Source organism: Neolamprologus multifasciatus, chromosome 20 (genome assembly GCF_963576455.1).
Source record: "Neolamprologus multifasciatus chromosome 20, fNeoMul1.2, whole genome shotgun sequence".
In the NCBI taxonomy this organism is placed as follows: domain Eukaryota; kingdom Metazoa; phylum Chordata; class Actinopteri; order Cichliformes; family Cichlidae; genus Neolamprologus; species Neolamprologus multifasciatus.
In genome coordinates, this window is record NC_140458.1 from 9,764,254 (window position 1) to 9,790,140 (window position 25,887).

Consider the following 25,887-nt stretch of genomic DNA (forward strand, 5'->3'; position numbering starts at 1 on the left):
CACTGGATTTCAGAGTGTGTCAACATTCATTTTGCAGACTATAAAAATGTGCAAGTAGAGGATCCGGCTTAAACAGATTGACCATATTCTTCTCTCAAAGTCAAAACAAAGAGATATACTTGAACACAAATTGAATAGACATTATAATATTCTAATAAATATATTCTCCAGAGCACCGTGTTTTTTAGCAGGTTCTCCCATGTCAAAAATGTTCTGGTTGGTTAAATACAAATAAACTAAAAATCTATGTATGAAAAACACTTTAGTTAACTGAAATAAAAATGAAAAATAAACTTCTGAAAAAAGCCCTAATGAACTAATATCTTGTACTATTCTTTACTAATGACAGTAAAAAATGCAAAATTGCCACTGAAAGTGCCATTCGAATAACAATGAAAAAACTCTTTAAACTAACACAAACTAAACTGAAGCTAAATATTTTTTTAAACAATAAGAACTGAAACAAGCAAATACACTCTGGATACTAACTCAAACTAAACTGAATAGGAAACTAAAATGTAACACTAAGGAAAAACTAGTAATGAAAATGCAGAACAGAATTATCTGTGGGTTGGTGAAAATATATACATGACTAGAAAACCTGAAGCCACGTATCTGTGTACTTGGTTAGTCTATATGCTTTCCATGTACCCTTCCCACACCTATCATCATAGATGACAAGCCAAAACATAAAACGAGGAGGAGATTGAAGAAGTTGTGGGGAACATAGATGTCTGGGATCCTCTGCTTTGCCGCTGCAACCCTGATTGAACTAAGCGGCTTAAGGAGATGGATAAATGAACCCTGGCGTTTTGATTCTTATTCTTGTCTACTGCCACTGTTATCCTGTGGACTCTTTGCAATTTTATTTCTGACATGTTCTGTTGATGTTATTCAAAGACCAAAAAATCAGTTTTTCCAGTAGCTGAATGGAGGCAAACAGAAGAAACATGTTGGGTACTATATGATTTCATGGGTGAGAGTGTTAGTCAAGTGGTCTCACGGGCCCCGACGCTCTCTCACACTCTATTTCCCTGGGTGTGTTTATATATGATGACCCTTCATCTTGGCCCCTAACACATGTCTGAGATCACTCAGATACATCAGCTGGGGTGAGGACCTCACACATAATCACATAAATACAAACACACACAGTATGACTGAGCAAAGCACGAGAAAAGTCAACTTAGCTGCTCCTGGTAATACACACCAACACTGACAGTTATTACCCAGACAATGAAGATGATGGACTGTGCGTGTCCTGCTATGTTTACCTTTGGCCGTTCAACTATAAGTTCCTACAGCCATCGATGTGCACAAGTACACACACATCTGAATACACTCATAAAGTAGTCAACAAGGCACACCTCTAATCATGGCCACCTCTGCCTTCTCATTTTCCATGTTCAGTGGCTCATGGAGCACCCACACACTAAATCACATCAACAGTATCTCCTCCATAAATTATCCAGTCCAAAACATAATCTTTTTCCTTTCTTTCCATCTTTTTCTCATTTATGTAAAAAATAAAATAAAATCAGCTACACAATGCACACACACAAATTTAAAGACAGACAGAAATACACTCGAGCACGGCTGCCCTAGTAGTACAAGTGCGCAATAAATACCTCGCAGGTTGGGGTCAACTAACTATAGATAAAATTAGCATCTAACCATACCTTTCAGAGAAGGAAGAGGCGTAACTGTCCTATTCCAAAACCATAAAATGTTTATCCTCAGTCTGGCACCGAGCATGACTTTCACACACTTTTTTGAAACAGCATTTCCAAACCACAGAAATACACAGGCTTGTCACACCGGCCTAGCTGATTGACTATTTCCCACATATTTGACACACCAGTGAGTCTGCTCATCAGTCACCTCAGCAAGTAGGCAGCAAGTTAGGGTGGGGAGTCCAGGCAACAGCCCAGAATGACTAGAGTTTGTTTCTGGCTGCGTGCTGCATATAATGCAAGGCAGCAGGGAGACACACTCCTGAATTAAATATGTTTTACTAATTGATGTGATACGTACATTTAGTGGTATACACAACTTTACAACTCACTAGTTACTCGTATTTCTTGTAAGTGGCATATTTAGCATTGGTTCATTTTAACAAATGATGTGTAGGGGGAAAGAAGGCTAAGGAAGATGCACTGCTGTCGCCCTGAGACTACTCTGGATGTTTAAAGAATTTTTATACAAACTCAACTATGGCAGGTATCCCTATTTCTGATTTGAGTCTTGGGTCGGGTCCATACACTCCCTCGTGTTTGCATGTAACACGCTTGGATATAGCCCAGACTAATCTCAGCTGGAAACCTTGATGCAGAGAAGAAATATTATTATAGATTTCTGGGCAACACTTGACACTACAGCTTGGTAATAGAACTGAAATACTATAGCGATAGACTGATAATAAAGAGGTAATAGTTAGGTTAACCCATGCAATTACCAAAGTAATAATAAGAAAGCAATGTTAGTATAAAACACTAACATTAACAGAAAGCAACAGCTAGCATTCTGCAGCTCTGATTTGTGGTTATTACACAGAAAGTAAAAAGAATGAGAAACAAGTAACAAAATAACAAAAACTTACATCACTAAACAAATACAGCAGTATTACTTTTTAACAAAAAGCAGATGTTTGGAATATAAAGAAAGCCACGTTATATTATATATGATAGTAATTTCTTCCTTAGACTGATGATTTTGATATGATTTTTATGTGTTTTGGAAGGTTGTATTGTGGCATGATATATCAAAACATTCAAATCTCAATCTTTAACTAGCATTATTTTTATAGTTAGTAGTTGTTTCAAAAATACTGCTATACTTGTATGCTTCAACACTTTATTTAAATGTTTTCTGACATGATTAGATGTTCAGTCTTTATTTCTGGCCCCTTACCACCCTGTTAGATCAGTTTCTTTCTATATTAGCCAGGTATACCCTTTTGCTAATTCCTGGTTACTTTATTATTTACAGGGTATTAATCATTTTCTTTAAAACTCCGTTATCAAACTGTCACTACTCAGTAATCATGATATGACCAAGCTGTAAAGTGCTACTGATTGCAGAAACACAAACACTGTCTACTACTTGTGCTGGAGTGCTACTGTCCTGCTCTTCGAGGACAATGAGACACTGATCTTGCCATCGTTGGCATTGTGATAAACTACTTCTGGAAGCAATCATGAGAATTTACATCATCCCTTGACATTTAGCCTCACACTCCAAACACTATCGGTGTGCGGCGTCTTGTCTGTACGGATTGTGGGAGCGACCCTGTGCGCATGTGTGTGTGCGTGTGGACTATCTTTCTCTGACATTTAGCCTTGCTGTCCACATGGTTCTCTGCGGGAAGCAGCAACGTGGGAATGCCAATCTTGAATTGTGCAACTTTTTTTTTAATGCGTGTTTGTGTGTATTTATATCTGTGTGTCTGTTTGTGTGCAACTGTGTCAGAATTGGAATACACAGTTATTAAGGAGAAGGCCTGCCACTCATGTGTCTCCAGAGGATGAGGAGACTAGACACCATAGAGAAGAGGAGGGAAAGGGAAAAGGCAGGCTTAGAGGAGAAACAGAGAGAAGCCCAGCTAATGAAGGAGAGTAAGGGAGTGGTTAAAGTGTCAAGGCACCCATTGTATTGCAGGGCAGGAGCAGTAAAGACAAGCTAGTGGCCTCCGCAACTTTAAGATTGCCATTAAACTCTTGCCTTACTCGTGTTTATGGTTGGCTTTGTGTGTCAGAGGAGAAGGGGATTGTAAAGCGGGGCTTTGTCCGTCTGCCATCGATTTATTTCCTTCGTTAGGGTGATGACACTGCCTGCTTATGATGTCCTAGCACAGACTGTAATTACAGAGCACTTCTGTCTTTATTGATGTCACTGTGTTAGTTTAATTACGCTATATTGGGTTTTAGAGTTGCGGCAAGAGCAAAGCTATGATGTAGGGCAAAAATCATCAATGGAACATCCTCTTTTGAAGGCGTCGAGTGCAAAGAGTTGGGAGATAATTATTTCATAGAAAGACATTTAAAATAGACCCTGTGCATCTCAACATCTACAAAGGCAAAGAGAAGGTAATCTAAAATTTAATGACTATTTCGTCTGTGTTATGACCAAAGTCAGAGGGAGGAGGCTGTGAATGTGATGAGGGCCTTAATGGAAATGAAACACCTGGGTTCAACCTTGAGAGCGACTGTTTACACTCCCAGTCCCCAGGTGCTGGGGTTGACTGAGAGGAGCAGAGAACCATTGGCGTGTCTGTGTGAGCACAAGTGTGTGTGTGTGTGTGTGTGTGTCTGTGTATAGAGTGTATATGAAGGGATGGGACCCATGGGGAAGCAGTGCCATGTCAAGGTGACCCTTGAGTGGAAGAGGAGGAGGGAGAGGCCACCTGCTTGCTGGCGGTGGCAAAATAAGGGTGACAACCATCCACCTGTCTGAGAACACTCTCATTCCAGACCCCATCTGCCCACCCCCTTTGGGATATCTCCTCCCCAGGGGAACCTGTGACCCTCACTGTCGTCCAGTTCACCAGGCCTTCTGTCCACTGTCAGGAGCCAGCTAAAATTGCCACTGCTCACCTCCGACCGGAGGCCATTCAGGGGCACTGTAATACAGTACAATACATTGGGGGCTCTGGCGCAGCCACCAGTTGTTTTATTCTACTTCTACTTTTTTGGTTTCAAAGTGATCCATGTCCCCCGGCCATATGTGTGAGACTGTGCTATAAGTCTTCTGGCTTGGCTAAGTCATCACACGTAGCCAACAGGAAAGACCTTTATTTGCCCACTTTTCCTCCTCTACCATCTTCTTCAAACTGAAAACTCATCATAGTGTTCTGTAGCACAGATAATCACTGGCCAACAACAAAGCACTTTGGCAACTCAAACAATGGTCACATATAGCACACTGTCCATTTATCACCTCTCTCTCTCTCCCACTGTGCATACAGCTACCCGTGTTTCTTCGCATAGTAGTGTGGAACACACACAGAATTACATTCTTTCTACATGGCAATCCACCCTGTGGATATCGCTCTTTATTCAAGGATGTCTGTCTGACTGCAGTCAGGGGGCATTCCTGTCTCCCCTGGCTACAGACCTGTGGTGTGGACCTCGGGCTGTATTTGCGTTTTCTCTTTAGGTTTTATCCACATACCTGAGTGGGGTCTAGGTGGAAAAGAACCACCAGACTTCTGACATGTCTTCTGATCTCTCTCAGTCCTCCAGGGCTGACAGACCTACTGTACTCGCCCTCTCTGCAGAGGGATATCTACTACAACGGAGACTGAGAAAGATACAGAAAGTACAGAAATTGATTGTGAATGAACAAAAAGGGAAAAGATTTAAAAAGTGAAGGGTGTGAGGAGGGCAGATGATACTTAAGTTAAACTGAAACATTAGCTCTTTGCTCTTGACAAAAAGTCTCTGCAAGATACGAATATGCTCACTGTAAAGCAAATGCAATTTAGAGGAGGTTGCAAGTAGGTTTGTAATTAAGGCAAGTTGGAGCTTAAAACAGCATCTAGGAGCTGGGTTTCTCTCATCTCATCTGCAGACCTCGCTGCACGTTCTGCATGATTACCTGTTGACTCATAGCGTATTGATGTTACCTTGGCTGCCTTGTTGGAAATAGACACAATGATATCTCTGCCATGGCACATGTCACAATAAGAAGCTGATTAAGTGCTCTGCTGCTTCTCTAGAGTTTTCTCTTGCAAAGGTTTCCTCAGTGGGAAAAAACTGAGAAAGACATGAGAGGCTGTCTAAAGTCCTCCAAGAGAAGACTTATTATAATCACATAATAATAATTATGATGGTAATAATTTCTAAACCTCTAACTGTCATGACAAGAGTTTCTCCACTTTGTTTAGTATAAAGACTGTTTTAAAAAAGCTGATCCTGAAGCTTACTACACTTTAAAACACTCACCAAACTGGTCTTAAGCTTGGTGTTTATACTAAAGTCTTAGTCATGTGGTAAAAAACCATTAATCTTTTCTAACGGGTAAAAAAATATTAGCATCCAGTCGTTGCAGCTACTCCTTTTATGTGAGGTGTCTCACACCCTGATGGTCACATTTTTGGGGATTCCTAAAATTACTGTTATACAGAGTCGAAAACAGAATAGTGAGCCAAAATACACAAACAGGATTCCTGCTTTGCATTTGGGCCCAACTGTTGTTTCAAACTAAAGCAGCAGCACATATATAATCTCTAATAAACGCCATTATTGTGTTGAGTTTATGTAGTAGCTCAAGTCTTCTATTACCATATGTCTGCAGATCTGCAATAGTGATTAAAAAAGGTAAACTACTCATAAATCTTTGCTTATCACAGAAAGCTAAATTGCGTCTTGCTACAATTGCATTAGTGCATGCTTTGGCTAAAGGCAAGAGACAGTGATAGATAGTAACAGGGTTTACTACAGGAAGACTGTGAGGTGCAGACAGGGGAAGGGACACTGGGAGACAGAAAACGGTAGGATGTGTAAATCCAGAGTAGTTTAGGATGAACAAAAAATGGTTACGGGAGAGAAATGGGAGTGTGAACAAGAAAAAAGAAGGTAAGGGGTGGTGAGAGGAGGACGAGGAGAGAGAAGGTTGGTCTCATTACTATTAGACCTTCTCTCTCCCTCCAGGCTCAGGTGACCCTGGTTCTCGAGCCCTCTGCCTTGCACACCACTAATCATTTGGTTTTAATCACCGGGATATTCTCCCCCTTTGCCCCTCCCCCACTTCCCCTCCCTTCCCTCCATGCCCTACTGTGCGCCCTAGCCTTTGCCAAGGTCCAGCTAATTTTATTCTAATTGGCCATAGCCTGGGCTGGGACCAATCTGCCTGATTGTCCTTATCCATCCGTCCATCCCTGTCTCTGTTCCACTCCTTGTCCTCTCTGTTCTTTTTCATTCTGTCTCTCTCTCTCTCTCTTTGCTGCCTTCAAAACTTCACGCCTGTTTCTTCGTCTCGTCACTACCTCCTCTCTCTGCCTCATCTCTCTTTCACCTCTAATTTTTCTTTTTACCCATATGCTGCTGCGGCAGCTCCCTCCCACTGTCTTTAATGCCATTCATTGACATCGTTACTTGTGCGAATGTTTTCCAATTTCTGTTCTCCCTCTCCTGTTGACCTTACATTCCACCAGACAAAACAAATAGCCTTGATGTTGTCTGCCAACAAAAAGCTTCATGTGACTGCCTTGATCCACACACAATGGCATGAAAGAGAAATGCGAAGCTGTTCAATTAGGGTAAACCTGATGGCTGAAGCCTGACTTTCTCCCTCTTTTTATGAGCGAGTAAGAGGACAGAGACAGTGCGTCAGATGACACTGGAAAAAATGAAAGTGCTGTGCGAACAACAAAGGGTGATGAGACGCCTGCTGGCCAGAAAGCACAGAGAATTCAAATGAAACAGATATCCCAGTGATATAGCTGTCTTCCTCATAGGCTTGTGTGAGCATAGTACAAATTGTTAGATTCCAGCAAAGAACAAATGTCTTTTACTTTGCTATGTTAAGCAGAAGGGCAGTTTTTTGTTGTTGTTTTTTAACCAAAACTCGACTAATTTAAAATCTCAAACTCAAAATATTCTAAAAAGTTTTTATAGTTGCTAGCCTATTGTCAAGTTGACAAAATGTTACTGTACTGGTCATCAAGGCTAACCTTACCAGTCACACTGCAAGCAAAAAATAAGAAAGGCAGATGGAAATCCTACATTACAATCACACGCTACAAATCCCCTACTTTTCTTTTCTCCTCCGGATCAACAGCTCCAATAAATTTTCATTACACCTGTGTGAAGCGCTTCAAATAGAGCCACAGAAGCAGAAACTAATTACTTTCTAATTTATTGACTAATGGCCACAGCCCTGGGAGACAGCTGCAATTGTTCTAACAGTCCTGCTGCTCCGACTGCACTCAGGTCCACTTTAGATTCATAACCAAAATAATTTATCATTACAAGCACATTAAATTGAACCGTATAGACCATAACAGTGGTAATTTATATCATTTTGTTGTTAGGGATGCTTTTCTCTCTCCTGTCTTGAAAGCATGCAATCTAGGGGATAGGATTTGTCTCCAGGCAGTCGTTGTATGTGGCAGGTTCACTTTGTTCTTCAAAGAACTCTTTGTTTTGCACCTCATTCACCATTTGTTGGACCTTAGGGTAGAAGGGAGACGAAAAAAAGAAAGTGTGGCTTTTTTTTTTTTTAATTTAAAAAAGTGAGAAGAAGACGCCTGTGTTACACATAACAAACACGAGAGTCAAGACTGAGTCAGATTATGGTCATTGCTGCTCGTTACATGCCGTGTATATTACATGACAAGCACACAAACTGTCTCTGAGTCTGGGGTACGTTTTTTTTTTGCCATGATTTAGATTCTAGCATTTCTCAGCTAGTTTTTCATCTAGACAAAATCTATGCTATTAATTAATGAATCTTTAGCGATTGTCCCATAATGCATTTCTTTCTTGATGGGAACAGTGCCTTCCAGGATGTCAATGTTCCTATCAACAAGACACAAATGGTCACCCAGTGGTTTAAACAGCGTGATAACAACATTAGCCATGTGTCAAGGCTTTCTTAATTACTACAGAGGATGCCATTTGTGCATTGATTGGATATTCGAAGCGAAGTATGAGATAGCATTTTACGTTAGTGTCATTAAGATGGAAAGCCCATATGATCATGCAAATACATTATATAAGCACTGATTAGCATTGACCTTGCCCCCTAACAGGGGAATTGCCGGAAATAATGCCAGCAGAAGCATCCGCAAATTAAGGACAGGCTACCAAATTCAGTAACAGAAATAAATTTGGTCTTATTCAATCATCATAGCACACCAAGACAGCGTAACACAATTTAAAGTTAATTCATGCCTATAACTATCTTTTGTTCGACTATTTTATTTAAAAGAACAAATATTCTGATGGTCTGAGACTTCAGATTAAAGCGGTTCATTGGATCTGTCTGAGGAATTTCAGCCTCTCAGCAACAACAACCAATAAACCAATAAACCATGCTGATAGTACAAATTTTTCTATTGTGTTGTGATACGAGAAGCTAGAAGTCGACGATGCTGTGGCCCTGAGGGAGGGTCTGAACAGTAGCAGTTTTTCTCTGTGGTAGGAAACCTCCATTCACACTTCCCACTGCATGAACATGCCAACCGCTTGCATTTACACTTCTGCTTTTCCGTTTTTCAACCTTTAAAAAGCAAACAAAACAGCAAAGCTGCTCAAACTGTAAAATTCAACTGTAGTTGGCCATCTGTAACAACAACGACAGGTGACCTTTCTCCTGCAGTTTCACCTGCAGTTATTTAAGCTTGTTGTGTTCATGCAGTGCGTGCCTCTGTTAGAACCTGTTAGTTGACTGGAAAGTTTATGAAATAGGTCTTAATGCCATATGGTCTGGTTAGAAATCTCCATTCAGTTCTTCAGTAAAAAGAGCAATCCGTAGAGGCAGTTTACACAAGTCCAAGTGTCCATAGCAACACTAGTAGTAAATCACCAATGATAATAAAGAAAACAAATATCTCTGCTACTTTGGAATATTTGTTGTATCTTTTCTTTTAATTGGCTCACCAATTAAATCTATAACCATATACACACATCATTTGAAGAACACACATGGGCTCCAAAAGACCATTTACTCTGCCTCTCTCTGTTCTCCTCTTTAGCCATTCAAGCTTTCACAGCCTGATCAATAGATTTCAGCAGGCCACAAACACAGAGAAGAGGGTGTGTGTGGAAGGGGTCCACTGGGAGAGACAATAAGGACACTGAGAATAAAAGTGAGACCAGAGACACACAAACATAGACACACACACACACTCAAACACACACACATATACACAATCTGTCCTATATTCCCAACCCCGGCATTTACGTCAGCATCCTGTTTAAGACACTGGCCACTTAATGGAGCATAGCCAAGGCAGTATGTGTATTTGTCCGTGCCTGTGCGTGTGCGTGTGTGTGTGTGTGTGTGCCACTTCGACGTAAGTACGTGTATGTGTAAATAATGTTGGGCAGAGAGAGTTTACCTGCTACAACACAGGCAAAGGAAGGACACACTACTACAGTGGAACACACACAAAGTCAAGCACAATAGCCATTAAATCAAAAGCAATCTCTTTGCTCCTGGCAATTTATACTGAGAGTTCTCACACATGCATGAACATGAACATACACATACACAAAACTGATGAATACCACTATCAAATACACTGTGAGACTATTAGGTTACTTCAAAAGTGTGGAAAAAAAATGTGGGAGGAAATGAATGACATTCCAACAGTACATCCTCTCCAAACCTGAACAAAATGTGTCAGCAGTGGGAGTATAAAATCTCTGAATGAGAGTTTTTTGGCATAGGAGATATGGAGAGAAATCAATTTTAGGGCCAAGTATGGTGCCAAGGACGTCCAGAAGGGCATAGCTCTGTTGATCTGTTCATATCAATTTGCTCCTTCCTGCAGACAGAGAATGCCACAGTGTGCAGCGCTGCATCTTTAAGGAATATCGCCATGATAACGGTGCCATAAAACACATCATTTTACAGTCAAACCATCTCTGTCTCAAATGCACTTGGAGCGGAAGCCATTTTCAAGCAACATAAAGTTTAACATGGCGCTACATCTGCCGAGCCGCTAGCTTCCACAGTACATGGGACTGAGCAATTTAATTAGGGGACATTGTGTAGCGCTGCAATGAGCTCCACCCTCTCTATCTGGACCTAATACCTCCTAAACTTGTGGTCATCTCTAAAAGAGCAGGGTGCATGCTAAACTCCGTTATCCAGTATGCAGTCAGACACCAGTCACACCATTGTGACACAAAATCTTTGCCTGAATGCCTTTATACAGATGAGCAGTTTGTTTGTATCAGCCATCAAGTTTCCATTTCTAAATAGCACTAGTAGGACAGATTTATGTCTACTTGTGGTTGCTAATGATCTATTATAACACAACACTGTTGCTGAATGCAAAGTATACTCATATTGAGATATTTGTGACCATCCAGTCGTCTTGGCTGTGTGGAATACGGCATTTCATTTAACTTAAACTGAAATTTTCTACATGAATACGTATCGGAAATAAACCTATTCAAAGGCTAGAGCAATTCTACGTAAAACCATACCGAAACATTTTGAAAATAAAGTAGAGATTTAGATGAGTTGCTTTGATAGTTATTAGTCAACTGAGAAGTGGCTTTACCCCTGCAGAGATAACTTTTTGAATAATGTCTCCCTTGAAAAGTCTTAAAGAAAGTGTCCCTTAAAGTTTGCCTGATTTCTAATGGATCCTTCCTCCACTGAGCGTTTCAACTGCCTGCGTGAGAAGCAACCAGACCACTAATGCACCCTAACTCAAGATATATAGATTACAGATTCTCATGCCTGAAGTTTGATTTTTACCTTGACCATCTGAAAGCAGGATCCCAATATAAATTTAATGGCTCGGTGGTGATGGAGGGCTGGGAATGGTGAGGGACATAAAGCCTTACTAAAAGCCAAATGACATATATGCAACCTAGAAAGTAAACATGCTGCATGTCAAGGATAGTGCAAACACTATAATGTGTAAAATAAGTTGTGAAAATCATAGCTTCCGCATCATTTGTTACCCAAGAGGTGAGGGGCACAATATAGGTTCCCTAATGGCAGTTCAGATAAACATGTGAGGTGTTTGGCTGTGGGTAAGAGGGGATTGGCCAGATGGAGACACAAAGGCAAAAGTTCAATTAAAATGTTGAGCGAATCAATTTGTTTGCCTTAATTGCTTTGTTAATCTGTTGAAGCATCTACTTAAAAAAAAAATCCTGTGTCACATTTTCTGCTGTGATAATGGAGTTGCTGAGAGGGAGGGGCAGTTGCTTGGGTTGAGTGCTTTTTAAATGGCTCACCCTCTGGTTCTAAACACATCGCTCAGTATGTCTTCTCGCCCATCCCTGAGTCTCTTTTGGTGGGGTGTGTTGGTAATGAGGGCCTCCTGTAGTGTTGCGCTGCACTCCTCTGTTGGTGCAGAAAAGCGCACCCCCGCCATGTCCTGACATTCTGACAGATAGGAGCCGTGGAAAGCATATGGCCAACGTGGCAATGCCTCCAACGTCCTCCAAACTGTCGTAGGGCTCAGGCATAATGAGTGGTAGAGATGAGACCAAGTCCTACACATAGGAAACGTTAGTCATCGAATTTTTTTCCTCATTTACCAAGGATCAACTAGACAACTTGGTTCATATAAGCGTCGAGAGATCCCATAAATTCGTGACTTCAGCATGACAGAGCCAGATTGGAACTCTTCAAGACCCAGAGAATATCTAGGCTGACTGCCGGACGTTTGTTTTATAAAACAATGCGAGATCTTGCAGATACATTTAAATGTACACACTAAAAATTCAGCAGAAAGAAATGTTCAGCTGGTTCAGCCGTTGGGCTGCTTTCTACATGGATCACAACATAGAGTCAAATGGCAGATCGGGGTGGAAACAGAGAGAGACGTCTCTGACTGAAGCCCAAGTGAGTGATGGTGTGTTGGGCCAGGAAGTGGCTGCTCTCCCTGTCAACTGTCAGTGCCGTTAATGTCCAGAAGCTGAGGTCCACGGTGACTAGACCTGATTTTAGATAAGGCACCCATCCAGCCATGCCCTCGACATGGCCTCCCTCTGGCCCAGACTACTCTGCCATTCTCCTCTCCTCCCTCTGTCTAGCCTCTTATCCCAGACCGTCTAGACACCTCCCAGCACGCAGTCCCTCACCCCAGCCAACCCGGGCCGTTCTTAGCTCTTCTGCTTTCTCCCTTCTCAACACTGTGTCACAAAACTGGCTGCTTGAGTGCTGTGAAGGGCTACTGAAAAGGACAGAACAATGCCAGGCAGTTGTCTCTCTTGATCTTTTTCAAACCACTCCCTGCAAGGCTTAGAAAGCACTTCTCAGCATTGCATTTCAGTCCTTCTATGAGAGCAACTGATATTATAACAATCTAAGATAAAGTTTATCATAGTCTCAAGTGTTGACTATACACGTAGTTTGAACAATTATAACAAGGCAGTCAGCCCCAATCATTCTGTGATGTGGACACACCTCTGAAAAACAAAAGTAACAAGTGAAAATGCTTCATGTGAACAACGAGAAAGCTAAGAGGCAATTACCGATGGCTTCGAGTACAGACTGATCTACTGGTAGCGGTAAAACCACCCGAGAGGCTGTGCTCTGTAGCTACAACTGTCAGAGAAGCCACAGGGTGTGTGTAAAGGACGAAGACCTTTGCACCCTCATTGTCCAACAGGTGGCGTATACATACCACGCATTAATAATAGCCCTAATGAAAAGCCCTTTAACCCTAATGCGCTGTAGCAGAATGCATGGGGTTGCAATGTATCAGCTTTCCTTTTCACAAAGCCAGAGCCTCATACCCATGACTGATCTCTATTAAATTACATGGATTAAATCACAGATCCTTAATTAGGCCCCAATAAAAGTGTCATGCGGCTTTTGAAACCTCTGAGCATGCTATGATTGGATAAAAATGTGAAAACATACTAAATGAAACTGGTTTACCACTGAGTGTGCGCCCCATGACTCTTGAGTGGAGCAGCAAAGCAGGGGGAAATAAAGTGTGGAGAAATAAGTAAGAGAGAGAGAGAAGGGAGACGCAGATGCAGAGAAAGAGCAAGAGGGGAGTCTCAGGGCGAGTCACACCTCTTTGCCTCAGAAAAGCTCTTAAATTCCATGTGTGACCTAGGGGAGAGAGCTCTAAAGAGTCAGCCTAAGATGCTGTGATACAGAATCTGACTGTTGCACAGCAATGAGCTAATACTGTCAGCCACAAGCAACACTGACAAGTTCCACGTGCATGGCATACAGCTTCTAGAGATAGGAAAATCATTGCATGCAAGCATGAAATTTATTACGTGTGCATACAAAGTATAAACCTGCATAGGCTCCCTTCTAAACACTTCAGAAAACACATCTGGGACTCGATTCTCTTTAAAAATTGTAGCGTAATGTTTCCCTGCTCCTCTGGACCCTTGCATTGCCTAGTGTCAGGATGGCCAGAAGCTTTTAAGTGCTTTAAACCCATAATAACCCTAATGCTTTGTCTCCCCCTGTGAGCTTTGTGTTTGTTCGTAGGAAAATGAAATGCGATCGAAATAGCAGCAAAGATGGGGATGTTCAGACATTTTGGAGGTTGCTGGGGATTTGCCGTCTGTAAAGGCATTAAAAAGGGAACAGAGAATAAACAGACTCCAAGGATGTGTTATGTGGTGACAGGGAAAGTCTGAGAAAGGCTGGGATAAAACTGTGAACACATACAGGAGCACAGCACACATTGGGCTTCTTATTTTGCCCTCTTCTCCTCTTGCACATTGGCTTGTTATGTTGTTTGTGATGTTTCTATTTTTGAGAACATGGGATTGAAAAAGATCCAGATCCACTGCCACAATGCATAGCAGGGAATAGTAAGCACACACAAACAAAAAACAGCCCCCAACCACCTTCCTACTTGCCACTAATCCTCTCATCGCCAAATTGTGGGTGCAGTCACCCCTTATTCACTTCTTGAAGGACAAAGGGGGAAAACACAGCTATGGCTCTAGCTGTGAACAGACCACCCGATCTTCCCTTCAAAATGAGTCTTCTGCCAGAAGACACCAGAACGGTAGGTGGTACTCTCTCACCATTACATTTCGCTTTTATCTCACTTCCCCTTTGCCTCTCCATCCTCCTTTCGTTTCTACTTTTTCTCACTCTTCTTCTTATACTGTAAACCGCCTAAGGTGATTATGGATTGCGATGGTGGTGGGTGGGGAAGGCGAATCCTTGTCTTTGTTTCCTTAAAATAGGTTTATTATTACTCAATACAGTTGAGAACCTCTGTGAGATTAACATTGTGGTTAGAGCTTGTAGGTTGCATCAATCGCAGCGTGTCGGCATATCAGCAGGGTACACAAGAAATCAAACACATTCACTGGGGACACATAAAACTGAGTAATAAACTCATATTGAATATCTTTTAATCAAATACACCATCATTCAGCTGAACAGAACTCGATGCCACGGGCCTCTGAAGAAGATGCTAGAAATGAGCCAGTGACTGGTGCCTGGCTGTGTTTTGTCTGAACAGTGTTGCTCTGTTTGGAGGTCTGCATTGGAGCAGAGCCATGCCAACCATTACAGCATCACTCTATTTTCCTGTCTGGTTTTCTACCTGTCTGTCTTCAGTGTGTCTATATGTCTGTCTTTCATACTCTCTCTTTCAGGCACAAAACCAAGGTACACATTAGGTGCTGGTGCTGCACATTTGATGCTTGGCTGTCACTGTATCATTGTCTGGTGACATAAAGCCCAGTAAAGCACTGAGCAGTGATGAAATGGAGGTGTTTTAAAAGGTTTTCTTGCCTTTCTACCAATGTCATCTGGACAGTGTTATCATCCCACTGTGAAAGTAGCCAATCCACACCCAAAATACTGAAGAGAGAAAGGAAACGAGAAAGAGCTTCTTCCACATCAGTACTTGCTCCATTATTCCGCTGGAGGCTTGATTAGACAGAGGGGATAATTTACGAGCCACTTCATTGCCAATTCAACGGGCACATCACCTGTAAATAATTGAAACCCTTCATGTCCGTTCCGACATAATCATATCGCTATCATGCTAATGTATCCAGCAGTGCTTTCCTTTGGGTCAGGCGCGGGACTGCTTTAAATCTTGGCTGACCTGTCTCCATAACTCTCCAGAGCGCAGCACTAACCTCTAGGAAACAGAAAAAATGACGATGATTGACTACACCGAGGAACGATGAAAAATTAAAAATACAGCAAACAAATACCTGACTTCTCAGCAAGCCAGCCGTGGGTTGCAGGTGGAGGGCGGGAATTCTGCACTGGCTTGTTAATTATTTTTGCTTATGATGTGCATAAGGAAGATTCATCATCTTCTCATTTATTTATCTCTCTCTGAGTTCTATCAGTCAAGCTGCAGTTTAAAAAGACGGCAAGATTTGAAAGGTTGTAGAAATTATGATAAGATGAGGGAGACAAGACAAATCAAACCCTTTGCTTTGTATTGTAGGGAATTGTATCATAGTGGGAATTGTCTCTATCAAACACTCCTAATTATATGACTGTTTAACTGAATTGATGGCTATTTTTCTTACTTCATTTTAAAAATGTCATGAATATTAATTAATCCAATCTGAAATGGTTCTCACCTTTCCTTCTGCCCACTCCTCTCAAATGTGCATGACAAGAAGATTTGAATAATTTATCAGTTGACTTATATTCGAATTGATTAATTCACTAATGCAAAATTAATACATGGTTATCCAGTACATTCCATCCCCGACACTCTGTCTCGTCTTTTATGAAGTAGTTAAAGAAGTAAGGGTCTTGCCTTGAGTAAAGTACTGACTGACGAAGCGGGCAGGAATGTCCACCTACTACAAATGTAACGATGTTTCATTAGAATCAACAGTGTCTCAGTCAGACTAAGACAGGTAAGAACAACCTGAGTATTTCATGGTGAGTGAGGCATGTGCACCGGGGAACAGCTTTCTGCATGGTTAGGTAACAACTGACATCAAATAAATAAATGAAGGAATAAAAATCAATAGTCAAGCAAAAAAGGGATGAAAGCAAACTGTGGAGGTCAGCCTGGTCGGTGAAGGTCAAAGTTTAAGTAAATAAAGGAGCTATGAACCTGAATGCGCTGTGTATTAGTGGCCTTGATGTGTAAGGCACACAGCAAGTCAGGTCACTGCTCTTTCGTGGTTGCAAAAAGAGGAGAAGGTGCAAAGGGTCAGTCCTGCCATTTGACGTTTTTACACATTTTAATGGTGCCAAAAGGCAACTCATCATCTGCTGTACTTCCTGTACTGCAAAGCTCAGTTGGGGTGAAGAAATGGGACAGAATGTGTGCCAGTGTGTGTGCGCGCGTGTGTTTATGCACACTCATGTCGTGCCTGTTCTTTGCTGGTGATTCACCATGCTCTCTGGCAACGGCCCAGGACCTATTTTCTCCTTCTCTTTACATAACAGCGAAAAGTATCATCGAAGCAGTGTGTCCTGTCCTTTCTTTTCCTCCTCCTCCTCCACCTCCTCCTCTTCACAGTCCTCTGCCACTTCCTTTCCCCATCCTCCACCTTCCTGTATGTGTGGGAGCTTTTAAGACATGACTGCATTCTGCTCGTTGGTGCTACTACTGTACCCCAATAGGATCATAAAGTGACAAGTCATGAACAGACTTTCACAGACCGCACCCAAAGCAGAGAGTGGCAGACCAGATTCCAGGGAATGGCATAGAGAGGTGCGTGGGATGGAAAGCTGTTTAAAATACCCCCAAGGGTTTTCGAAAGGCCCAGGATCTGCTATCCGCTACACCATATGCCTACAGGACAGCACCCAACTGGGCACCAGGGTATGATGGGCTGAAAATAGGGACTTGCAGTCACAATCCTCACCGTACTGGCCAACATACGGCGATTCGGCACCAACGCTGCAGTGTGACAACGTGAAAGCGAAAAGTACAAAAGAAGGTGGAGAGCAAAGAGGGGTTCAAAAGAGAGTATGAAGGCAGAAAAGGGAGAGGAGCTGAAGGGAGTTTGCTTTATGGGGAGGGATGAGGGTGAAGAATACTATGTGTGTATGTGTTGTGAGTTACAGGGTCTGTGTAGGAGAGATGTGTATGCAGGGTTTAGTCACTGGACTTCTCAGTGACTCAGGTGTGAATAATGTTGGGTCTTCTTTGTGTGTATGTGAGCGAGAGAGAGACCCAGGGGGAGAGAGAGCACAGCAAAGTGCTGGGTCGGTGTAGGGCTGGACATCTATGTGTCTGGGTGGCTGAGGGCGAGCTCAGCTGTGTCTATGGCCTGCTCCACGACAGCCAGCCTGCACGCTGCTCACCGGTGCAGAAGCGCTAATTGAATTAAGTCTTTATTATCAGGCTGCAGAGGCAGCACTTCTCCCCATCTCGGCCCGCTTGGCTGACACTTTCTCCTTGAACACCTGCTTGACATCAACTTCCTCCTCTATTTATTTATCCCTTCTCTCCTGTGGCCAGCTACTGGCTGCATTCCTTCCTCCTCTCCACCTCTTTCTCATATTGGCATAACAAGCAAGGCTAGGCATGCTTATTTTTCATACTGCTTTTGTCTAGCTGTCCTACACAATAATCCTCAACTTGTATAGACTAACTTGGAGCCCTCTACCACAGTCCTAAACTTTAATGTACTAATCTTTAATGTCTATTACCATACAGAAAGTGGCACATAATAAAAAGGATTAATTTCAAAGACAGATCATGCCCTTCCTGGCCTTCAGCAGCAGCAGCCCTGTTGCATGTAGGGGGAATAAAGGCAATAAAACTAGATGATGTTCTATGTTCTTTTGAATGGTCTCTAGTGAGCAAGCTGGCCAGGGCAATAAACAGCAGCTGGGATGCAAACTAACATATATCTAGTCCCCTGTCCATTTCCACTAGCCTCGGGCTCAGGCTGCTTCCCTGGGTTTGGCTTGGGCATTACTTTAAAGGACAGACAACAAGAGGCGCTATTAAGTTGGCTTGGAGTCTGAGGCCCTGGCACTTGGCACAACACTAGCTGTAATCTATTGACCGTTTGCATTCTCCCTCCCATGCCCCAAAACCACAGGACTTTTCTCTATCTGTCAGTTGATTCCATTGCTCACCTCCCTCCATCTCTATCTGCTGTTTACCCACTCTATTTTTCTTTTTTCTCTCTCTCTCGTCCAATGTCAGCTTAATCCCCCTCCATTCCATCTTTCTCCTGCTCTTTCGTCTGTTTGCGTATGCCCCCCCCCCCCTTTCTCTTCACCACATCCATCACTATTCCTCCCATCTCCATCTCGTCTGTTCGCTTCTCTTATCGACATGTTTCCATTTTCTAAACTGCTCTCGCTCAATCATATTCACTCTTCCTTCAATGACCATTTTTCATTTTCTCACTTTCATTCACCCTTACGTTATGCTATCAGGGTTCACCTGACTCCTGTCCTCCCAGCTTTCCCAGGTGGGCCTTATTTCACCCAGTCTGCAAGGCCTGTCCTTGTCAGTGCTGTTGACTGGGTGGAAGCAGTGGGGTACAATGACCCATTGTGTTGTCCCGACACAATGGGACAACCAAGTGTCACTATGCAAACAGCTCGGTTTTTCCCATGATGATTTGGGATGAAAATAACATAAGAGAAGCGGAAAATGCAGATAAAAAGAAGAGGGTGATCCCACTACAGTGGCTCACTAAACATTTTCTCCAGTTACATGTCAGGCGGGCTGTTTTTTTAATAGCCCCAGCTTGATTTAGGACGATATCGCAGTCTTAGAGTCTTAATTTCAGTGTTAGCTAATGAAATACCCCCTCATCTTCTATGCCTTTGTTTCTTTATGTATCTCTCTTTGAGCTGTCTCCTCACCCTCTTCCTTTCTCTTTCTCTCTCTCTCTTGCTCCTGCTGCTCCTGTCCTTTTCCACTCTCCTCTGAAACTCTGCCAGCCAACGAGTGCCACAAAGCATTAGGACCAAACACTATCAGACGCCCTTCTCAGGCACATCCTACACATCTCCCCCCAACACTTATACACACGCACACAGTCACTGAAGGTCCAGCACTTCCTCACACCATTTGCCAAACTTGATGACAGAAACACAGCTTACACATAGGGCTATGGAGGTTTTATTCACAATGACAGACTCACCCAGATACCAAGTCTCTTCCAAAATTGACACACACATGGTATACAGGACTAGCGTGGTTTTTATTCAAAACACACACAGTTTCAGCTGTAATTATGTACACATGGTAGCTCCATATACTCATAAACACCTGCATAATTGCACAGTCATGAACTCTCAACTTTACGTGAGTAAATTCACGCATAAGCATTAAATGCAATCCCCTCTATCTATGTCTTTCCCACTGTCACAGACAGAAATTCACATTCATAGGCACCCTACACAATAGCAAACACCATACACAATCGAAAACAAACAGTCATTAGCAGATCTCAGGCTGCCTCTCAGTTCTGCTCTACTCTGTTGTTGGTGTACCCGCGCCTCTGGGGTGGCGCCACTACTGTAGGTTTTAATAAAAGCATTGTCTTTGGAAGCTGTCTAAAGGGACTTGGTTTCATTTTGGAGTGCTGCTGCTGCTGTTTCTGTTGCTGTGGATGTGGGAGGAGAGAGGGCTATTGCGCTGGGACGTGGGGGCGGCTAGGTTCAGTGTCAATGCAGGGCCCTCCAAGGACTGGTGCTTATTGTTTGATAGTTTCAATATACAATGTGTGGGTGCGTGTGTGTGTGCGTTCGTGTATGTGTGTGTGCGTGAGTAAGAGAGAAGGAGTGTGTTCTGTGGTCATGTAAGCACATGTGTAAATGTATGCGCTCCAAACTAGTGCAAAAGTCAAAGCAAATAGCTGACACAACCCACCACTTCAACTTTCTAACAGCTACAGCTAGTCTACTGTATCGCTGCATACAGTAGACTAGCAGGTGTAAAAGCGGCCTCTGTGCTGTGTTTTGCAACGGATTGCTTTTAACCGGTTCAATAAAACAAACAGTGAAGACAAGAAGCACTAATGTGCAACTGCTTCAACATGAAACCATGTGATGTTCAGGGGACACTCACGATAACGAGCTCTCTCTGTACTACACACAGGTGTCCATTAGCTCTTTGGGCTGACCAATCTGTGACACCATCTAGTCAATAGTTACTCCATCTGTCAGCATTCAAACACCTCTAAACAGCCCCTTAAGGAGATATTTGTGTCATTTATGATGGATAATGAATGCCTGTTCTCAACAGGAGCGCAATGTTATGCCCATGATGAGGTCACATCAAATGTTATTGTCTAGATTTGGAACCACAATTCTTTTCCCTTCCTTCTGTTTCTACCTTTCTCCCACAGGCACCTTCAGATCCCATCAACTGAAGCAGTACGGTCACATCTTTAAAAAGCCAAAAGGAAAGAATGAGTATGGCTCTCCGGAAGGATGCAGTAGAGGAAAATCCTAATTGTCCCTTTAAGTGTGTTCCCTCCTGTGGAGTGAAGGTGCGGGGTAACGGCCATCTTAAATCACAGCCTGGCCGTGGCCTTCATTAAAGCCATAATGCCAGGCTCTCCCTTTAATGGAAATGGAAGCCAGCGAGGCTGTGGGTGTAAATTAAAGTGTAAGGCCCGAGTAGGGAAAGATTTCCCCAGCTCTGACAGGTGCGGCCTGAATTAGCTGTAGTGCTGTTCAAGTAGTCAGTGGGAGAACACTGGTATTGATTTTAAGCACTGTTGCACTTCCTATCTGAAAGGGAATGTGTATTACTAGAGCTAAGCACATCAATCACTCAGCATTCCACCATTCTCCCCTGGCATGCTTCAGATTTTGAAACGATAAACAAACAGAAACAGACCCAAGCAAAAGATAACACTGGCTGTACTGTTACTGTATGCGCATCAGCATGAACCCAGAGATACGTCTATGCATGTATGAAACAGGTCCACTTCGTTTTATCTTCCTTGTGTTGACAGGATGCCATCTCTATTCAAGGCATGTACAGCATCGCGTGACACCTTGGTCAAACAGCTGGTGTCAGCTCCTTGAGCTCTGACTGTGGCCCACTCCCATCTTTATGACCTGCATGTGTCAGAGTTGTTGCATGCATGCGGTGCAGCCATGTAGTGCTGTGCTTCTCTGTGTATGACCCTGCTGCTCATCTTTGCCTCCCATCATGCCCCACTAACCTGGAGTAAAAGCCCTGGCTGGGGGAGAATTAGCCTACTTAGCCTATTCCCCACAGAGGTCAACCCACACACAGGCATGCACCCACAATCAGATGCATATACACCCGCCGAAACGCACCTGAAGATTTGTGATGACAAATGATAAGGTATCACTTAAGCACAGGTGTTCCAAGCATGACCTTTCACCCGTGACCTTGAACAGAAAATTTTTATGTAGAGCCTAGCCATCAATCAGCTACCATCAATCACACATATACGCCTCATCCTTTGACTCTCGCCAACCTTTCCTGGCCCCGACATCCATCACTACACCCTACTCTTCCACTGACATCTGGAAAAATACAAACACTTCACAAGCTTTCTCGCTGACTCTCCTGGTGGCAAACACACATACAGAGAAAACACACACAAATCTTGTGCTGAAAAGACAGGTCCTCTAAAACATGAGATGTGTTATTGTGTTGTCAGGTGATCTGTAGATGTACACTAGGAACTGCTCCCCGATGACATATCTGAGATATCAGCACCTGTGCTACGAGATGACATGGGGCTGAAATCCCTGAGCACACTAAGACCACTGCATCACATACAGCAAGTGGTGACAGACTGTGGCCATCACTATCCTGAGGACCATTTGTATAGAAAGTCACTGGATCACAAGTCTCTCACATCTCACACAAGAGTCAGTTTTAGCCTGTCTTGTGCACGATGATGCCAGTACTGTGACATTTGTAGCTCTCCAGGACCCCAAAACGTGGCCTTTTTTGGATTACGGTCCCTTTTTTATTCCTTAAGGTCACTTAAGGTACTAGAGCATGATAAAAGAATGCGTATACACTGAAGAGGAAATAAAGGTGACTGTAAAGCCAACTACACAGGTCACACGAAAGAAAAAAGTGTGATTTTGGATTCATTTTGGTAAATTAGACAGGAGTGGCTTGGGAAGAAGGAAGGATTCTTGATTTTTTTTTTTTTTTTAAAAAAGGGTGTGCCTGATGCTCTTTTGGCCTAGAATTACACCGGAGAACATATTTTAATTGGTAGTGTTTTAATGCAGGACTATTATCAATGTCCCTCCGAGGCAGTGGAAGAGAGGAGGGGATGCGAGCAATCGGTTCTGTGTCAGTAAGCTCAGAGTCCACTTACGCACGGATGAGGTTTGCTAATAATGCCAACACAGCAATTCAAACTCAAAGAAAAAAAAAAGATAAAGAAAGGTTTAACATTGATTAGCTTATTCTAAATGCATGAACATGTAAACTTAAGCAAAAGGGATCATGTTTAAATAGGCTGTATATGCTGGAGCTAAGAAAAGATTTTGTGGTCTTACAATGCGACACGTCTGTTTGATAGTCCAACAGAGGCCAAAGATGCCAACTCTAAAGCTGTATAATACGAAAAATATTATCCAAATACACTCAAACTGAAATGTATCTAATGCTGTTAAATGTAAAAGGTTGCATTCTTTAATAGTCATTATACCATGTATGTTAAATAATGGCATCACAGCCAGTGCTGCCACAGACACATTCTCTGACATTAAACTGCTTTTGCTGAAATTTGCTGAAAAACTGAGGAGGACATGCAAATTGGCACTATATGTATCTGCATATATTAATAAAATAAATTAGGTCCCATGCTGGAAAAACTATTCTATTTCAAATATAGCACTAGCTCTTGGCATTTTGTTCAACATGGGGGTGTAACATCTGACCTAGACAGTGGAGTGGCGAATGTGCAGACAGATAGAGGCACATTAACATAACATTCACAGCAGATGCTGCAGCAGTGCATGTTGTGTTAATTGGAGTGCTAAAAGGCAGTTATTAGTCATTATTAATATTCTATAATTTATCTGCAAACTGTAAACTTTTCTGAACAGCCATCAGCACCCTGTAATATTAAACATCCTACAGTAAACTTGAAGGTAATTTTGAGCCGCGCATAAGGGAAATTGCCTTGGAAAGAAAAAAAAAAGAAAAAACAAAAATGTAAATTTTGACTCATTGAGTGTAATACTTGCAGGACTATAAATCTTAAAAACCCTATGTTTTAAAGAGGGCAGTGAGTGTAATTGTCTTACCTTGTTTTAGGGGATGTCGTTAGCCATTCTTCATGCTTTTCAAATGTTATCAAGTAAGCTGCAATCTCCTGTGAAAAAGAGACGAGAGGAGAAGGAAGTGAGTGAGGCTTAGATATGTCATCTTTAATCACTGTTCTCTTGTGTTTGTTATACATCGGTGAGACTGCCTCATTGATATTCAGACAGTTTAACCAGCAGTGCAAACACAGGAAAGACGGAAACCGGGGCAGTGCTGGGGAGTTCAGCCAGGTAAATGCAGACTGCTAAAAGTAAAATGAAAGACAGAAGTGGAATGCAACTGAGGTCAGATCATCTTCTGAGACTATCTTTGTTACAAAAGCTTTGATCAGGTTCTCCTCAGAGGACATCAAGGTGCTTTCTGAAAGATTGACGTCTCTGTGTTTGAGAGTGAGCAGCTTTTAACATTTTTGGTCCGATCCTCCCCCAAATCCCTTTGATCTGCCCTTGACACTTCTCTATGGATCAATCCACTCTTTAACCTTTGAATGATAATTACACGCCAGTCTCACAATATTGACATGTGTGTGTATTGCTTCTTCAGAAAAGGCAGTAGATCCTTTGGAGTCAGTTGTGTACAGAGATGCTATAGACACCATGCTTTTTAAAAAAAAAAAGCCCAAACTGCCACTGGCATAAATAGAGATACTTCAAACACTTTCATGTTTCCCATGCTTGCCCTGCCTACTGCATCAGTCTGAGTGTAAGGGAGAACACACTGGACCATACCCGGCCATTTTCTCACCAAACTAATGGGCAGAAATAAAAAGCACTTTGGATGCTGGTAGACAACCTAATGATTACCAGCGACAGCCAGTAATTCACTCTTCAGCAAGAACATTTGTCAGACTAGAGAGAGCTAGACACAAGGACAGAGCTGCTGCCATCTTCCACAAAAACACTGTCTTTTCAGTTTATAAGGATGCATGTCTCACCTCATGTTGGAGTGTCAACAAACCTTTAAGAGTAAATGTGTTTCTAAGATATTGTCTTCTTTGGTTTGTGAGGATAGGGTTTGAAAATAGCTTCCTTTGGGACTTCATGCTGTTACTTCACCTGCCCACACGGGGCAATAATGTCAACAAAAGCAGCAGCTGTTTCAAAAGTGCAAACTGGAAAAATATGACACATCCAGTGTGTGGCAGCATAAAGCAAGCACATAAACAAGGACCATTTCTTTATTTCTTCCATCATTTTCTCTTCAAATTCATAAAAATTCTAAAATATGCACCACTGCAAGAAGGCACCAACTGGGCCTTCAAGGCCGTGTCACAAGTGTGACCTGGCACAGACACTGGCAATAGCCCATGGGGATGCTGCAGGGTGTGTGGTGTGAGGGGTTTCCAGGCTGTCAGGGTTACCAACAAAAAAGGGATGGTAGCATGACTGGCACTGTTGCCTCCAGGTGCACACTGGGAGATAATGCCCTGTTGATTAAGTTCTTGTTCTCCTGCCATAATGACCGGAGGCACAGAAGCCATGACAAGATGGCATCTTGAATTAATAAAATAACAGAAAGGAGATGAGGCTTTTCTAAAGGAGCTCAGGCAACTTTTGCTATGCAACAGAAAAATAAAACAGCATTGAAAGTATAAAGCAGACAGTAACAACCTTGCTGATTTAATGAGCAAATAATCTTGTTATATAGACACCAAAACATATAAAGAATGTGTGCTGAGCCAACAGCAACAATTACAATATTCAAAGAAAAAACACAAACTAACCAGGTATCAAAAGGCATTACTGTTCTGCATCCATTAAATTGGACTAACGTGCCTGTGATGTTATTTTGTGTTCATTCTGGGAGTTATAAACGGCAACAAGAAGCTCTTTCAGTGACCTTTGTGCCTGTTAGCACGAAGCCCTTTCCATCATTCTTGCCTTTAAAATCCAGCCACAGCTCCAGTCTCAGTCGCAGAGGATGAAATAGAGGGCCACATGGTCCCATATTTAGAAAAATTTAAACAAACAAGAAAGAAAGAAAGAAAGAAGCATGGCCCTTCCTCTGGCTCTTTCTCACCC

At 42.5% G+C, this 25,887-nt stretch overlaps 1 protein-coding gene across 1 annotated transcript in view; it reads right to left on the bottom strand.

The window, feature by feature from the left end:
• camta1a (calmodulin binding transcription activator 1a) overlaps positions 1-25,887 on the bottom strand; it is a 278,699-nt gene that overhangs the window by 132,839 nt on the left and 119,973 nt on the right. Inside the window, 1 exon segment of the mRNA XM_085146299.1 lies at positions 23,848-23,915. Coding sequence (XP_085002425.1) covers positions 23,848-23,915 — 68 coding nt within the window.